We start from the raw sequence: 16,848 nt of genomic DNA on the forward strand, positions 1-16,848 counted from the left end.
CCACCAAGAAGCCCAAGGAGAAGCCACCCAAGGCCACCAAGAAGCCCTTGGCCGGGAAGAGGCCCCCCACCCCGACCCCCTCAGAAGAAACCCCATGGTGGCCATTGCCCCTGCCTCCCAGCTCCAGCCCTGAGATGCTGCCCCAGGAGGGAGGTGTGTGCAGGCCCCTCCTGGGGTTGTGGGGCTTTGACCTCCCAGGCTACTGGGAGGTGGGGGGGGGGGGTCCCTGGGCTCAGCTTCCTGCAGATCCCAAGGGCCGCTTGGACAGGGTGGGCTCTGGAGCCTCGTCATTGTCATGAACGTAGCAATTGGGTGGGAGCCCCCTCGGTGCAGCGGTCACCCCTCACCCCGGCCCAGTAGGGGGTGCTTGGCAGCCTCATGGCCGGGCTTTGCCATCTACTGTCCTGGGATCTGTCCCCTGACCCCACCGGAGCCATCCTCCTGCATGTTGTTGGACCAGACAGCAGGGCCTGGGCTTCCTGGAAAGCCCTCCAGCTCTCTGGCTGTGGGGGTGCCATCAGGGTGGCCAAATCCAGAGCGGCCCAGGCCTCCTGGGAGCCATGTCAGGCATCGGGTACTGTCGGCAGGACCCAGGTCTGGCTCCATGCACAGTGAGGGCTCAGGGCAGGCTTCCCATCCACCTGCCTCTGGGGTTTCTGTTGCAGAAGGGGCCCTCCCAAGTCCTTGGCCAGGTCCAGGAGAAACGGATTTGGATCGCCAGTCTGGTGAGTGGGAGATACTCACTTGGCTCTGAGGGACCGATTGCCTTGGCCGGCTGGGTTTCCAGGATGGGCCCAGGCAGGGGCATCTGTGAGTGTCTTCAACAAGGCACCCACGAACATTTCCCACAGAGCCGGAGGAGGAGACCGAGCCGCCCACATTGGACTACAACGACCAGATAGAGAGGGAGGACTATGAGGATTGTGAGTAGGCCCCCCTCTGCCCCCATCTGGACTGTGACCCCTGGCCTGGGGACCCACTGGTGGTCGGTTCACCTGGGGCCCTGCCCTCCCAGCCCCACTGCTGTCTGAGGCGGTGGGGGGGGGGGTGAGTTGGACTGGCTCAGAGCCCACCCTCCCACTCAGTTGAGTACATCCGGCGCCAGAAGCAGCCCCGGCCACCCCCAAGCAGGAGGAGGCCCGAGCGGCTCTGGCCTGAGCGCCCTGAGGAGAAGGCTGAGCCAGCTGGGCCGGGGCTCGAGGCCCCCACGGAGAGGATCGGTAGGATGGGGGCAGCCGGAGGGGAGGGAAGGGTGCCAGGCACAGAGGGAGAGGGCTCCGGACCCACCCCTGCCTCCCACCTCCACAGAGCCTCCTCTGAAGCCTCTGCCACCCCCGCTGCCTCCTGACTATGGGGACGGTTACGTGATCCCCCACTATGATGACAGTGAGTGCCCTGCCTGCCACACCCCTGGTTCCAGTAGCTCAGTGGGAGATGCATCCCCAATGCCCTGCCACCCCTCCCCTCCATGCCCACTTGGGCTCGCAGCCCAGTCTGCTCTCCTCCCTTGGGCTGGTGCCTCCTGGCTCCCTGGGGTTTCCCTCTCTGTCCTGTGCTCCCATCCTATGGGCTGAGGCCAGCGCCTTTCTCTCCCTCCTGCATCCCCTTCTATGGGGGCCTGAGTCGGTCCCTGCCCTTGACCTGCCCCCAGGTCCCCAACAATCTCTTGGCCCCAGCTCAGCTCTCACTCAAGTCCGCCCCTTCCTGGCCACAGGTGTCAGGTGTTACTTGAGGCCCATCCTGCGTGTGTCCCACCCCCTGCCCAGCCTGGCCTGCCTTTCCCCAGGCCAGGCCCTCCCAGGCCAGGCTGGTGACGTCCCAGGGTCTTGCCCATTCTGTCTGTGACTAGCTGGCCTCCCCTCAGGAGCCCCTCCCTCCTCATCTCTGTCTAAAGGCCCACCCGATCCCACTTCCTCACCTCGCCCTCAGTCCTGTCCAGTCTCTGGCTCACAGTGGGGGCCCTGGGGCAGCATCTGGGCCACCTCAGCAAGGCTCTCCCTCCCCACAGTGGACTATTACTTCGGGCCTCCCAGACCCAGGAAACCCGACACTGAGCTGGACACAGATGAAGAGAAAGAGAAGCTGAGTGAGTGGAAACAAGCTGTTCCCACTGCCAGCCCAACGCCCAGTGCAGGCCTGCCCCCCACGCCAGCCCCCTGCCCCCGGTGCAGGCCTGCCCCCCACGCCTGCCCCCTGCCCCCGGTGCAGGCCTGCCCCCCACCCCAGCCCCCTGCCCCTGGTGCAGGCCTGGCCCCCACTCCAGCTCCCTGCCCCCAGTGCAGGTCTGACCCCAGCCCCCTGCCCTCAGCCCCACATCCATGCCCCCTGAAGCCCGGGGCTAAGATGACAGGCTTCTTCCACCATTCAGAGAAACCCAAAAAGGAGGGAGGTGGCCCCAAGGAGGAGGAGACAGATGACAAATGGGCCATGGAGAAGGGCAAGGACCACAAAGGTGTGTGCCCGGGGGCTGGACCCATACAGCTGGGATCCCTGTGGGAGAGCAAGTGGATTCCTGAGGCTCCAGGACCCTCTGCCCCACTTCCTCCCTTTGTTGCCTCCAGGACCCCAGAAGGGTGAGGAGCTGGAGGAAGAGTGGGCTCCAACAGAAAGAGTCAGTGAGTGAGGGGCCCGGAGGCTGCAGATGGGTGTGGGGGGGCTGGGGAATGAGTGGGGGTTGGGGGTTGGGGTGTGGAGGGGGCTGCAGATGGGTGTGTGGACTGGAGGGTATGTGGGGCGGCTGGGGCTGTGTGAGGGTGCTGAGAGGTGGGTATGGGGGCTGGGGTCCCCACAGCGGCAGCAGGGTAAAGGAGGTGGGGGCAAAAGACCCAAAGTCACATGTGGGTCGCAAACCTGGATTTCCTGGTGGTGCTTCAGGTCTCCAGAACTCTTCCTTGCTCTTAAATTCTTGGGGCCCAGAAGGGAGGGAGAGGTGCTGGAGTGTCTCTGCCCTGGGATGAAGCCTAGGGGACAACTCACAGCACAAGGTCCTGATATGGATGATGCCTGTGAGTGGCTGAGCTCTGGGGTGGCTGTTGCCTGTGGTTTCATGTGAGCCCGTGGCCCTTTGGAGCTGGCATCATCTGCCCACGCTCCAGATGAGGAAGCCGAGTCCCAGCAGGGGAAGCACATGTTGAGGTGGAGCCGCCCTGACTGGCGTCTCCTGATATAAGGGGGGTGGGCTCTGGGCTCCTTGTTCTGGGTTTGGTGGAGGGAGTGACCAAGCCAGTGGGCCACCATTCTTCGGGTTCTATGTCCCCAGAGTGTCCCCCCATCGGGATGGAGTCCCACCGCATTGAGGACAACCAGATCCGGGCCTCCTCCATGCTGCGCCACGGCCTGGGGGCCCAGCGCGGCCGGCTCAACATTCAGGTGGGTGTTGGGATGGGCCCATCTTGCGGCTGAGCGCGGGGCTCTTGCAACCGCTCATTCTCCCCACTGCCCCCAACAGGCCGGTGCCACCGAGGACGATTACTATGACGGGGCGTGGTGTGCTGAGGATGACGCTCAGACCCAGTGGATCGAGGTGGACACCAGAAGGACCACCAAGTTCACAGGTGTCATCACCCAGGGCCGTGACTCCAGCATCCAGTACGTGAGGGGTGGATGGGACATTCCAGGGGGCCATTTAGGGGCCCTGTCCCCAATCACCCCTCCGTGGCACGTAGTGGGCAGGGGAGCCACTCCCAGGGCCAGCTCAAGAACCATACAGCCCTGCTAGCTCTTAAGTTCTCAGGTCCGGAAGAAGGGGCTTCGGCTCCTGAGTGCCCGGGACCTGGGGCAGGGAAGGCAGCCTTGCTCTGACCGCCATCTGCTCCCCAGTGACGACTTTGTGACATCCTTCTTTGTGGGCTTCAGCAACGACAGCCAGACGTGGACGATGTACACCAACGGCTATGAAGAAATGGTGCGCACTCAAGCTGTCAGCTCTGCACCCACCATCTGGACTGAGGGTGGGCTCTTGGCAGGGGTGGGGAGCTACTCTGAGGTCAGCCTCTCCCCAGACCTTCCATGGGAACGTGGACAAGGACACACCTGTGCTGAGCGAGCTCCCAGAGCCGGTGGTGGCCCGCTTCATCCGCGTCTACCCACTCACCTGGAACGGCAGCCTGTGCATGCGCCTGGAGGTGCTGGGGTGTCCTATGTCCCGTGAGTGCAGGGGGCCGGCAGGGCTCAGAGGGGTGGCTGGGGCCACCTGGGGGCTGGCTGGCACAGCTCAGGGCCCTGCCTGTCCCCCCCACCTCCCCCCGCAGCTGTCCACAGCTACTATACACAGAATGAGGTCGTGACCACTGACAACCTGGATTTCCGGCACCACAGCTACAAGGACATGCGGCAGGTGGGGTGCTTGTTCCCTGGCTCAGAGCTTGTGTCCAGTGCTCCCATCCCAGACACGCCCCCCTGAGAGGGCCGCCAGCCAGTGCTCAGCTGGGGGCCCCTCCCTCTGGCACTAGGACCGGAGAGGGGCTGGGGTTGCCTTCAGGGGCCACTCCTACCACAGAGGCTTTCCCTACCGTGCAGACCAGGACGGTAGAGAGGCCTGGCCCTCCCCGCAGCCTGGACTGCTTCCACGGGAGGTGGGTGGGGGGCTTCATAACTCCGTGTTCTCTCCCGAGCCCAGCTGATGAAGGTGGTGAACGAGGAGTGCCCCACTATCACCCGCACATACAGCTTGGGGAAGAGCTCACGCGGGCTCAAGATCTATGCCATGGAGATCTCGGACAACCCTGGGGATCACGAGCTGGGTGAGGGCCCCGTGGACCCCTGGAGGCCTGGCCCTCCCTGGCAGGGATTCGAGGCGAGGCTCTGGCACTGCAGCTGGGCCTCTGCCTGTCTTTGGAGCCTCTCTGGGGTCCCAGTGTGCCTTGCCAGGGCCAACAAGCGTCATCTGCCCCCATCCTACTGGGAGTGAGCCAGTCTGGGTCCTTCCTCAGATTCCCCGGGGCGTCAGGAGGCCCAGTGGTTGCTGAGGCTCCTGCTCTTGCAGGGGAGCCTGAGTTCAGATACACGGCCGGGATCCATGGCAACGAGGTGCTGGGCCGCGAGCTGCTGCTGCTCCTCATGCAGTACCTCTGCCGCGAGTACCGAGACGGGAATCCCCGTGTGCGCAGTCTGGTGCAGGACACACGCATCCACCTGGTACCCTCACTGAACCCGGATGGCTACGAGGTGGCAGCACAGATGGTAGGTGGGTGGGGCGGGGCGGTGGGGGCCAGAAGCTGTGTGGGCAGGTGGGGCAGCGAAGCGGGGCGGGGTGGGAGAGTTGGGGCGGAGCCGGATGACACCACACCCACCGGTTCCTCCAGGGCTCTGAGTTTGGGAACTGGGCGATGGGGCTGTGGACTGAGGAGGGCTTTGACATCTACGAAGACTTCCCAGATCTCAACTCTGTGCTCTGGGGAGCAGAGGAGAGGAAATGGGTCCCCTACCGGGTCCCCAACAATAACCTGCCCATTCCTGAACGCTACCTCTCCCCAGATGCCACGGTAAGGCCTGGGGGAGCAGCCCGGACCCTGGGGTCCTGAGCTGTGGACTTGAGGGGTGGGCTGGTGGGTGACTGAGCCAGCACAAGCCTGGGGGGACAGAGGGGGCATGAGTACTGGCAGGGAGGGTAATAGAGGCTACAGCTCAGACGCACGCCCTGGCCACCCCCAGGTATCCACAGAGGTCCGGGCTATCATTGCGTGGATGGAGAAGAACCCCTTTGTGCTGGGGGCGAACCTGAACGGCGGGGAGCGGCTTGTGTCCTACCCCTATGACATGGCCCGAACACCCACTCAAGAGCAGCTGCTGGCCGCGGCCATGGCAGCCGCCCGGGGAGAAGATGAGGATGAGGTGTCTGAGGCCCAGGAGACCCCAGACCATGCCATCTTCCGCTGGCTGGCCATCTCCTACGCCTCTGCCCACCTCACCATGACTGAGCCCTACCGGGGAGGCTGTCAGGCACAGGACTACACCAGTGGCATGGGCATCGTCAACGGGGCCAAGTGGAACCCCCGGTCTGGGAGTAAGTCAGCCTGGGAGGGGCCGAGGCGGGGGACGTGGCGGGGCACAGGGCTGACTGCGGTTCCGTGTCTGCCCCCCGCACAGCTATCAATGACTTCAGCTACCTGCACACCAACTGCCTGGAGCTCTCCATCTACCTGGGCTGTGACAAGTTCCCTCATGAGAGTGAGCTGCCCCGGGAGTGGGAGAACAACAAAGAGGCCCTGCTCACCTTCATGGAGCAGGTGGGGGCGCGGCAGCATGTGGGCTGGGTGGGGGTCGCGAGGGAGCCCTGTCCAGAGGGGCAGGGACCGGACAGGGGAGCCGCTGGAATGCGTGGGGCCTTGGCATGCACGTCCACGCTTGCCTCCTCCTGCAGGTTCACCGTGGCATCAAGGGCGTTGTGACAGACGAGCAGGGCATCCCCATCGCCAATGCCACCATCTCCGTGAGTGGCATCAACCACGGTGTGAAGACAGGTACCTTGTCTGCATGCGGGTACGGGCAAGCAGATCCGTGTGGCAGTGGCGAGGCAACGCCCGGCAGAGCCCTGATCCCCCGCGTCCCCACTGGAGGGTCTACCCTGGGCACAGGGAGGGCCAGGAGTTTGGGGGGGGGGGGGGGCATCTCAGAGAGGAGGGCTGGAGGCTGGGGGTACGAGAGAGTCCAGGGCAGCAGAACCTGTCCTCTCTGTGCAGCGGGCGGTGGCGATTACTGGCGCATCCTGAATCCGGGTGAGTACCGCGTGACGGCTCACGCGGAGGGCTACACCCCGAGCGCCAAGACCTGCAACGTGGACTACGATATTGGGGCCACCCAGTGCAACTTCATCCTGGCCCGCTCCAACTGGAAGCGCATCCGGGAGATCATGGCCATGAACGGGAACCGGCCCATCCCACACATTGATCCGTCGCGCCCCATGACACCCCAGCAGCGGCGTCTGCAGCGCCGCCGCTTGCAGTACCGGCTGCGCATGCGCGAACAGATGCGGCTTCGGCGCCTCAACGCCACGGCGGGCCCCACCACACTCGCGGCGCCGACACCAGTCACCACACTGCCCCCCACCCCCTCCCCCACCTTCAGCCCTTCGCCTGCCCCCAGCTCCAGCCCGGGGCCCTGGCATTTTCCACCCGAGACCACCACAGTGGGCTGGGAGGAGGCGGAAACGGAGACGGAGACCTACACGGAGGTGGTGACGGAGTTTGGGACAGAGCTGGGGCCCCAGGAGGAGGAGGAGATGGAAGTGGACGAGTTGGAGGAGGAGGAGGAGACAGTCATGGGTCCAGATTTCCCATTCACCACAGCCGAGACCTACACAGTGAACTTTGGGGACTTCTGAGCCCAGGTCGGCCCACATCCAAGCCCTCGCCGCCACAGGAGCCCCAGCCATCGGCGTGGGCCTGGCCAGGAGGGGGCCCAGTCGGGCACGAGATCTCGGAGCCCAGGTCTGCGAGGTGCTCCTGCCCGGCCTGCCAGCCTCAGACACAACAGGCACGGCGGGGCGGGGGGGTGGGGGGGTGGGGCACACTTGTCAGCCACCTGCCCGACCACACCAATAAAGCAAGCTCATGGCACACGTGTTGGTGGGGAGGGGAGGAGGGGGTTATGTTGGCCAGGGGTCAGGTCTGCAGGAGCTCAACGCCAGCACAAGGTCAGGCTTTTATTACAAAGCACCCCCTGCTGTGGTGCCAACACTGTGGGGAAAGGGTGGCCGGGATCTCTGTGAGTCAGGGGTCCAGAACCAGGCCCCCCAGGTCCTCCTCCTCAGCTCCGAAGCCTGAGAAGCTGATGGGCTGGCAGGCCAGGCTGCGCAGATTCACGAGACAGGCGGTCTGCGTGCTGCTAAAGTCAGGGACAGCCACCAGCAGCACCCTCTGGTCCTCTGGGCCTAGCAGAGAAGCCACACAGGCGCCCCCTCAGGTTCTGGGTGGGCCTGGCCTCCAAGGGAAGTCACCAGAAGCAAACAGGAGTTCCCCATCAGCACACCATGGGAGTGCTGGCCTCGGAAGCTCCTGGCCAGATGCAAGGGCCCAAGACAGCAGGACGGTCAGAGGCTAAAGCCATGCTGACCGGGGTGAGCATGAACACCACTGCACACGTGTGGGCCGTTTCAGCCCCCACTCAGCCAGCGGGCCACCAGGCAGGCTGCCTAACCCCACGGGGCCTGGGGACTCCAGTGCAGCCTTTTCTGCGAGCCCTGCCCTCTCATGACAGCCCAGGCCTGAGGCCCCCAGAAGAAAGGACTTACCTCGGAAGATTTTAGAGCCAAAGCTGGGGGTGTTCCCACAAAAGTAGACATGAGGACACTCGGGAAAGATGAACGGGTCTGTCTTGTAGAAGGGGTAGCAACCTGGGGAAGGCCCACAGTGGTTGCGGCTTCTGGGCTCGGCACCGCACACGGCCGGGGTGGGGTCCTCCTCACCGAGCACCACAGCCCACCCGCTCACACACACTCAGGCTATGCTGGTAGCAGCCCTGCCTGCTAGGATCCAGACATCGCCACATGAGCCTGGGGACAGGTGAACGTGCCCGCCACCTTCACCCTCCTGGGCGGCCCTGTGGCAGCGTGCGAGGCTCTGACCAGCCCAAACTCCTGATATGCTCCCCGTGGCCTTCAGCCCTGAGGGAAAGCTCCAGAGTACCTTCCAGAATGAGGGCCAAGCATCTGGACTTTTCCTTAGATAGGTCAAGGCAGGATTGCTGGGTACAAATGACGCCCACCCTCCAAGCACACAGGCCCCCTCATTGGGACCCTCTTGGCCCTTCACCCCATTACCTAGCGTGTCGGGGGCTGTGGGGCTGATGTGACGGATGCGCAGCGTCCACTCCAGTATCTCCAGGTGGTCCTCCATGCTGCTGTACCGGAAAATGTCGCTCACATTCTGTCCTGATGTCCCTAGGAATCTGCAAGGCAAGGCTCAGCTGATCCCCACCCTGGGAGCCAGCAGCTGTACCCCCACAGGGCCCAGAGCTCCCCCTGCATTCTCACGGCTGCTGTCCCAGGCCAACTTTGACAAAGACACTAGGTCCCGGCCAACTGCAGCCCTGGACCCAACCCTCCCCTCCCAGTGCCACCGAGGCAAGAGGCCAGTGCTCAGCTGGGGTGTGGCTGCAAGTGGCTACCTGACTCCATCAATGGTGGCCTGGTAGGGGTTGGTGACCAGCTGGAGGGTTGAGTAGGCAGTGGCCAGCGGGAACATGCAGGGGTGCAGGGGCTGCTGGGGGAGTGTGTAGTTGGTTGGGTCAAATTCTCCCGGCATCACATCCACGGGTACCGAGGCCTGAAGGCATAGGGAGAGTCGGGAGCTTTGTAAGGCCCGGCGCCCTCCATATGTGGCCCCTCCAGATCTCACCCACCCCTCCCCCGGCCCGCCTTCTGGTGCCCAGCTGCAGCCTCAGAGACCCCAATGTCATCACCCAGCTGGCCCCCAGCTCACTCACACTCAGCTGCAGGAGGATCTCATCCAGCATCTTGACAGCCTCCACGCTGGCTGCCTGGGTTTTCTTGGTTAAGTACTTGGCCTGGGGATACGAGTCAACAGGCTGTGAGGCCCCCGCTGCTGGGTGTGGTTAGGGTCTGCACCACAGGCTCCCCTGCCCTCAGAGTGGGCCCCAAGCAGAGGTCCTGGCATCACCGCAGGGCACATCCCACCAGACATGTGAGGCCCTGGACCCCGACTCTCCCGGAGGAAGGAGGAGCTTGAATGTAGGCAGGCAGGCATTGTACCTTGTTGATGGAGTCTCTGCTCTGGGTGTTGTGGCTCAGGAGGTTCCCGGCCAGGATGACCCGGGACACGTGCGCGGCACTGCACTGCTCCCCCTCGTCCCCCAGCTGCCCGGTCACCACATCCACCAGCAGCTGGGTGCCCAGCAGGCTCTCGCCCCCACCTCCACCCAGGCCCAGGCCAGACACCAGCAGCACAAACCTGCGGGAGAAGTCGGGGTCCTCGTGGGTGCCCAGACGGCAGGTGTCCCTGCTCTGCACCCACCCTGGCCGCCATCACGGGTGAGCAGGAGACATGCAGCCCGGCACCTGTGATTTCCCGGGACCACCGGCCGGGCCCCTGTGCACCTGCTCCTCACCTGTCTGTGTCAAGGCAGGGTGCGGGCTCCTGAGGAGCAAGCTCTGCAAAGCAGTGGTCCTCCACCAGAAACTTCCCAGTGTCTCTCACAGAGCCGAGCACGGCCAGGACCGTCCCTGCAGAGCAGTGCTGTTAGCCTCCAGGAGGGAAGCCCAAGAACCGCTTGCTTCCAGTCACTCACAATGCAAAACCGTCCAGTTCTCCTGTGCCGCGCTGGCAAATGATCACCTAGGACTTGGGACCGAGTGTGCTTCCCGGGGTCACGGCCTCTGGGTGGAGGCAGGAACACTGGCGCCCCCCTCAGGCCTCACCCACTGTCTGACCCTGAACCCAGCACTCCAGGGAGGCAGGGATGTGCCAGCACTTGTGTGCACAGGCCACCCCTCCTGCCCCTACCTGTGACCAGCTTGCACACATCAATGGTGCCTTCCAGTTTGATGCGCTGCAGTTCATCTTCCAAGACCAGCTCGTCGTCCGGATGGATGTATTTGCTCCGTGGGGGCTGGGGGAGTAGGTTGTGCTGGAATTCGGAGACGGGAGGTAGTTTTGGGGCTGGAGGCCACCAAGGCTCCTGCGCCCCACAAGTGAGATGGCACGGTGACCCCAACCCCCGATTCCCTGGGACCATGGCAGGAGGTCCCACGGGCGCCCACAGGACGTGTCCCAGGGGAGGCATGCGTCAGCCAGCTGGCTCACCTCTTCGCTGATCTCCCGCAGGATGGATGGCTGGAGCGGCATGGCCTTGAACAGGGTCCCCACCACACAGCACTTCTCCCCGGGCTGTAGCTCACACAGCTTCTTTATTTGGACTCCAGCACCTGAGTGTGACGGGCATGAGCTCAGACCAGGCAGCCCTCCCAGCCCACCCTGGGGCACTGCAACAGGCCTCACGGAGCCATGCAGCCCACGGGCCTGGGCTCTGGAGAAGAAAGAGACCTTCGGGGGCAAGGACCCCCAAAACTAGTAGACTCGGCCCCGGGACAGAAGGATCCGGGATATGGTTAGGTCCCTGGATCCCGTGTCCTTATAAGAAAGGCAGACGTGCAGAGGAGGCACCATGAAGACGGAGGCAGAGACTGGGAGGCCCAGGCAGCCACCAGGGACTGGAAGAGGCAAGGAAGGGTCCTCCCTAAGAGCCTCCGGAGGGCGCGACCCTGCCAACACCTGATGTCACACTCCTGGCCTCCAGAACTGAGATCACATTTCTGTTGTCCTAAGCTGCTCAGTTTGTGGCTTTGTCATCTGCTGCAGCAAAAAGCAATAGGGAACCAACAGTCTTACGTCATTTATACCTAACTGTGACACTGGCTCTGAGGAGGAAGCATGCCAACTCTCTGCGCAGCCCTGCCCTAAAAACATCAGAGAGGCGCAGTCGGCCAGACTCGCGGGCAGGAGAGAGGGAATGCAAGTCCCAGGAGGCCTGTGGGTTTGTCAGGAGAGACCCTGAGCCTGGGGAAGTGCTGTCAGGACCAGATGGGGTCCTGTGTATGCTGGACCAACCTCTTCCTGAGCCCCTTCTGCCCTGGAGTAACCAAGAACATTCCACAGATCTACATCCCAGGGAGTGGAGGTGGGTAGTTCAAAACAAGAGGAGAGCGCCAGCACCAGACAGAAATGGCATGGAAACACACCCCCAAAGCCTGTCTGCAGGGCCCTCGCTTAACCCCGGGGGGGGCCGTGCCGAGCAGCAAGTGGAACTTCTCCACGCTGACAACACGCCGGAGTAGATGTTACTGCCCCGATATACAGCTGAGGAAACGGAGGCACAGGGAGATTGAGTGACGCGTCCAAGGGTACACAGCTGGGGCCCAACGAATGCAGCTGAGCACCTGGTAGAGCCACACAGCCCTGTGTCGAGGGCAGGACAGCTGTCCAGCTGGACAGCGTGTGGGCATCGGGCCAGACACCAGCACCAAGAGTGAACACCAAGGCCTGTCCTCACCCTCCGCAAGCTTCCAAACCAGCGGGAGCCAAGGCAAAGGGAACAAGAAAGCCCTGAGGGCTGCTGTGGCCTCTCAAAGCACAGGACAGTAAGCTGAGGTCACGAGGGAAGACGGGGAAAGAGCGTGCCAGGCGGAGGCGATGCCAACACTGAGAAGGGGTTCAGCGTGGTCGGGAAGCTCAAGAGAGACAGACAAGTCCCGGGACAGGCTGAAGTCTGGTCGGAAAGCCTGGCGACACGCGGAATCCATGCGCAGGGACGCATTCTGGGAGAAGCCAGCTTCAACCCCAGCCAAGGCCCCATTCACCACGGCCGCTGTCTGAACTACTGACCCATCTGTGGGCAGAGTAAGACAGCTGTTTTCTGTCACTGGGCAGCTTTGTTAGCAGGAATGGTGACTGCAAGACAGGTGTGGTACCAGAATGATAGCAGTGACACAGAAACCGAGGAGAATGGAGGAAGCTGCAAGGGAAGTGAGGAAAAGGCCACTGGGAGCCAGAGGAAGGAGCCCCTCATCATGTGAAGAGAGGAAAGGTGACAGCACTCGTGCCTGCAACAGAGACAACAGAAAACATCCCTGGCAGGTGTGATGGTCTAGTTCTCGTGCCTATAATGAAACCAGAGGCGATGCCGTCGGCTCAGTGGGGTGGGACGGGACAGGCACCTCTGTCCCACAGCCTTCCTGCTGCTTCCAGTGTGCAGCCAGAGCTGGGACCACCGAGTCCAGTGCTGGGGGCAAGGAAAATGAGTAAGACACGGTCCCACCTATGAACATTCCAGTTTAACAATGTAACAGAGGAGTTGAAAACTACATGGAAAGCCACTCTTATAAACAGAAGAATTGAGTGAGGCAGCAAAAGTCAAAGGCGGGAATCCTGCAGGAGAGAGCACAGAAGAAGTGGGGAAAAAAGAAAAGATGTGCCTTGCCCAGGCCCCTTGATTAGGAAAGACAGGAGAGCCCCAGAGACAGGAGACTCATGCCCAACCAACACGGAAGGTGCAGAGGAGAAGCAGACAGACAGACAGACATCAGCGAGCACACAGGAAGCCCCCTAGAGAGGTGGTGGGTGTCTTCACGGACACCCTGGCTCCCAGTGCCTGGTGGCTGGCCTGCCACACTGAGCCCCTTGCTAGCCACAGCATGAACACACAATCTGAACTCAAGAAAAGGAAAAACGTACGCTTACACCAGTGAAATCATCACGGCTACGCCAGAGCTCAGCCCCATCTCACCCAGCCTCGGAAGTAAACCTCACTCTAAACCTAGCAATTCCTAAGCTAATCCTCATGACTACCTGAATAAGAAACTGAGGCACAAAGAGGTTTACATTCCCAAGATAACTGAGAAGTGGGATAAATTGAAGAAGGTTCCAGCTCTACCAGGTCCCTCATATGACATTTCTGAAAACTCCAGGGACCCTCTGGGCTGGTGGGGAGGAAGCACTTCCCCGAATTCATCACTTACCCCAGTGCTGTTTGGCCCGGCTCACCAGAAAGGGCCTCATTTGGATGAGGCGGGTGGCATAAATGTGGGCATACTGCCGGCTGAAGCTGCGCTCCCCCAGCCGGAAGGGCTGCGAGGAGTTGGTGTACGTGGACACAGGCACGCGGGCGAAGGTGGCATTGCTGGCTGACGGCGGGGAGAGCAGAGTATGGGCCCTCTGGGCAGCCTGCTCAGAGAACATGGCTGCGCTGGATGCGTCCAGACCTGGTGCTCACGCCGAGGAGGAGGCAGTCACTGTGAACACACAGACGTGTCCCTGCAACCCCTGCCCACTCCATGGCTTTCCTGGTGTGTCTCCACTGCACCCATGAGCACTGGGAGAGGAGGGGAGAGCTGCGGCTCTCCCCACACATGGTTCAGGATGGCAGCTGTGCTGGATACCAAAGTGTGCCTTGGAATCCTCATCCAGAAAGGAGAGCTAGGAAACGCTTCTCCCACCCAGAGCTCTCCAGACCTGCCCCAGGTATCCACGGCTGGCCTCGCACCTCCACCTAGACAACTAGCGGGCGTCCCAATTCTACCTGCCATCCACCCCCATCTTGCTCCTCCGCACCTGCCCCATCTCAGGGCATGAGGGCAGTCTCATTATCATATAAGTCTACCATAAAATAATAAGCCTATTTTAAACAAAACAAAATATTAATCAGTCACTCCTGTGCTCAAAAGGCCCTCCGTTTCAGTGACTAAAACCCCAAGTCTCTACTGACATCTGCCCCAGCTCTTCTCCCTCCACTGCCTACAGGTGCAGACTCGCTGGCTCCCCATACCCTGCTCTCTCTGTCTTTGCTAACGCTTCACCCTCTTCAACTGCAACCGTCCCTTGGCACTTCTATTTCTCCCATTTTACTGTTTACTGAGCCCCGACCCCGCCTCCCGGCGGCCGCCCAAACCGAACGCAGCCCCGACCCCGCCTCCCGTGGACGCCCAAACCGCACGGAGCCCCAACCCCGCCTCCCGGCAGCAGCCCGGGCCGCACCGAGCCGCACTCTGAACCACGAGCCCGGTGCAAACCGTCGGACAGTGCACATGGGACGGCCTTCGGTCCCTCCTTTTTCGTGCATGGTTTCAGGGCAGCCGCTAGGTGCCCGTACCCTGCTTGTACCGCACGGCTCTGGGCCGGGGCGGAATCGGACTGACTTCCGGCCCAAACGAGCTGAGCGGGGCCGCAGCCCTGGAAGAAGTCCTGGCCCGCGCTCTAACTTCAGCTTGTCGAATGCAGCAGGGACCCTGAGAGAAGCCGCCCAGCCTCCGCCACGCGCGGACTCGGAACCCCGGCCCCGCCGCCGCCGCCGCCACGCGGGCCGGGGGACGCGGGACCTCACTCACCAAGCCGCGCGCTGCCGGCCACCTCCCGCCAATCCGCGCGCACCACCCCGCCCCTCTCCGCGTGCTGCCTCCAGCCAATCACCAAGCTGCCCGCTCCGTCTATCACCTCGGGGCCCGCCCACCTCCCTGGGCTCGCGCGCCCCGCCCCTGACGCCTCTACCAATCACCAACCCGCCCGTTCCGTCCATCACCGTGGGGCCTGCCAATCCGCGATCGCCCCGCCTCTGGTCGCGCCCCGCGTTTCCCGGACTACGCGGGCCGATGGGTGCTGCGAGACCCGAGCGTTCGCGTGTCCCGAGGCCTGTGCCTGAGGTCCGCGGGCGGAGAGCAGAGCTGGGGACTGCGGTCCGGGACAGAGGAGGAGCGCTTCGGGCTAGGGTTAGTGTTAGGGAAGCGGACAGGCCGTGGCCCAGCGTACACTGAACTCTCCTTCATCCTGCACCCGCCCTCGGCTGTCCCGGCGCCGCGCCCGCTGCGGGGTGCTCTCCCCCGCCACGGCACCGATGCCCGGAGCCAGGGCGCCCTGGCCGCGGAGCTCGCTCCCACCTTCGCACGCGCAGCCGCGGGGCGGGTCGCACGCACTGAGCGTCATTCCCTGCGCGCCGCTTCCGGTGCCGGTCCGGTCTCCAGGACAACGGGGGTCGTGAGGGCGGGTGGCACCCCAGAGCTCCTGCTGCAGGAGATCCTTCACATTTGCTGCTGCATCGCATGCTGTCACAGCCCGGGGAAGGCGGCGGGGGCCCAGGGCCGGTGCCGTCGGTCGTGGGGGGTGGGGCGGGCTCCCGACGGTGGGGACGCGTTTGTGCAGCATCCGTGAAACGTTTGGAGAATTGTGCTCCTTGCTGCCCCGAGCTCGGGCGCAGACCTGCGGCCCACCGATGCCACGTGGCAGCTGGACCACGGCTGGCAATTGCTAAGTTCTTACTTTGCGACAGAAAACGAACCCCGATTTGTTCTCTCCACTTAGGGCTCTTTGGACGTGAAACCAAAGATGTTCTTAAATGTGTAGATACATAAAAGGCCTCAGGGAGCTGAAGGCTCGACAGAAGCTGCGCCTTTGGGAGTGGGCCCCTCAGAGCCCGATAGAGTGTCCCCGGAAAGCCGGGGCTGGGTGGTTGCGCCTGCGGTGCAGGGTAGGGGTCTTCTGTGATGTGCACTCGCGTGTTTTTATGTGCAGTTTTTTATTCTGGAAAAATACCGTTTCACCCGCTGTGAAGTGTCTAGTTCAGGGGCATTAAATATATTCACAGTGTTGTGCAGCCATCACCACCACCCATCTCTGGACCCGTTTCATTATTCCAAACTGAATCTCTGTCCCGGTAACACAGTAATCCCACACTCCCTCCCCCCATCTCCAGTAATTCCAATTTGCTGTCTGTCTCTATGAATGAGCCTCTTCTAGGGTACCTCATACAAGTGGAATCATAAATATTTGTCTCTTTGTATCTGGCTTATCATGTATTTAAGGGGTACATCTTCAAGATACCTCCATATTGTAACGTGTCAGAATTTCCTTCTTTTTTATGGGCCAATAATACTTTGTGGGTACAAACCACCTTTTGTGCATCCATTCAGTTCGTCAATTGACATTTGGCTCGTTTTCATCTTGTGACTACATGAATAATGCTGCTTACCTACAAGTGCAATTGCTGGAGCAAATGGTAATTCTATGTTTAATTTTTTTTTTTTTTTTTTTTTTTAAGAGAGAAACAAAGCATCAGTGAGGGAGGGGCAGAGAGAGAGGGAGACAAAGAATCTTAAAGCAGGCTTCAGGCTCCAAGCTGTCAGCACAGAGCCCGACTCAGGGCCCAAACTCACAAGCTGTGAGATCATGACCTGAGCTGAAGTCGGTCGCTTAACCAACTGAACCACCCAGGCGCCCCTTCCATGTTTAGTTTTTTGAAGACCTCCCCCTACACACACACACAGTTTTCCACAGCTGTTGCACCACTGTGCATTCCCACCTACGGTACACAAGGTTTTTCAGTTTCTCCACATCCTGGCCAACACTT

The 16,848-nt window shown here is 61.9% G+C and overlaps 2 protein-coding genes across 5 annotated transcripts in view; one reads left to right on the forward strand and one right to left on the reverse strand.

Moving 5' to 3' along the window:
- AEBP1 (AE binding protein 1) overlaps positions 1-7,556 on the forward strand; it is a 9,783-nt gene extending 2,227 nt beyond the window's left edge. Inside the window, 20 exon segments of the mRNA XM_040454947.1 lie at positions 1-153; positions 666-725; positions 852-923; positions 1,086-1,220; positions 1,309-1,386; positions 2,009-2,086; positions 2,369-2,452; positions 2,562-2,615; positions 3,260-3,369; positions 3,449-3,588; positions 3,820-3,904; positions 4,002-4,146; positions 4,251-4,336; positions 4,619-4,742; positions 4,985-5,181; positions 5,304-5,483; positions 5,653-6,004; positions 6,088-6,227; positions 6,362-6,461; positions 6,681-7,556. The exon segment at positions 1-153 is cut by the window's left edge and continues 7 nt beyond it. Of these exon segments, the coding sequence (XP_040310881.1) occupies positions 1-153; positions 666-725; positions 852-923; positions 1,086-1,220; positions 1,309-1,386; positions 2,009-2,086; positions 2,369-2,452; positions 2,562-2,615; positions 3,260-3,369; positions 3,449-3,588; positions 3,820-3,904; positions 4,002-4,146; positions 4,251-4,336; positions 4,619-4,742; positions 4,985-5,181; positions 5,304-5,483; positions 5,653-6,004; positions 6,088-6,227; positions 6,362-6,461; positions 6,681-7,321 (3,014 nt within the window). The 3' untranslated portion in view covers positions 7,322-7,556.
- Positions 7,557-7,608: 52 nt separating this feature from the next.
- POLD2 (DNA polymerase delta 2, accessory subunit) lies at positions 7,609-15,378 on the reverse strand. Of its 4 annotated transcripts, none has more exons than XM_040454950.1 (11): positions 15,255-15,378; positions 13,472-13,744; positions 10,761-10,882; positions 10,461-10,584; positions 10,066-10,180; positions 9,710-9,908; positions 9,424-9,504; positions 9,106-9,263; positions 8,759-8,886; positions 8,231-8,332; positions 7,609-7,870 (listed from the first exon to the last, which is right to left on the reverse strand). In XM_040454950.1, exons 2-11 carry the CDS (start codon positions 13,689-13,691, stop codon positions 7,710-7,712), a joined length of 1,410 nt encoding a protein of 469 aa, XP_040310884.1. In that variant the 5' UTR covers positions 13,692-13,744; positions 15,255-15,378; the 3' UTR covers positions 7,609-7,709. The 4 variants fall into 4 exon arrangements, with proteins under 4 accessions (XP_040310884.1, XP_040310882.1, XP_040310883.1 ...); XM_040454948.1 differs by lacking the exon at positions 15,255-15,378 and adding an exon at positions 14,837-14,910; XM_040454949.1 differs by lacking the exon at positions 15,255-15,378 and adding an exon at positions 14,602-14,794.
- Positions 15,379-16,848: the final 1,470 nt, after the last annotated feature.

This window comes from Herpailurus yagouaroundi, unplaced genomic scaffold (genome assembly GCF_014898765.1).
Source record: "Herpailurus yagouaroundi ecotype Mexico unplaced genomic scaffold, PumYag 214, whole genome shotgun sequence".
In the NCBI taxonomy this organism is placed as follows: Eukaryota; Metazoa; Chordata; class Mammalia; order Carnivora; family Felidae; genus Herpailurus; species Herpailurus yagouaroundi.

Bases quoted from the DNA above. Each gene is read 5' to 3' on its own strand.
- POLD2 (XM_040454950.1), bottom strand. From the start codon at position 13,691: ATGTTCTCTGAGCAGGCTGCCCAGAGGGCCCATACTCTGCTCTCCCCG. The intron at 10,181-10,460 runs GTAGGGGCAGGA...ACTGCTCTGCAG, and splicing joins TGTGTGCAAGCTGGTCACAG to GGACGGTCCTGGCCGTGCTC. The intron at 8,887-9,105 runs GTAGCCACTTGC...CTTGCCTTGCAG, and splicing joins GCCACCATTGATGGAGTCAG to ATTCCTAGGGACATCAGGAC.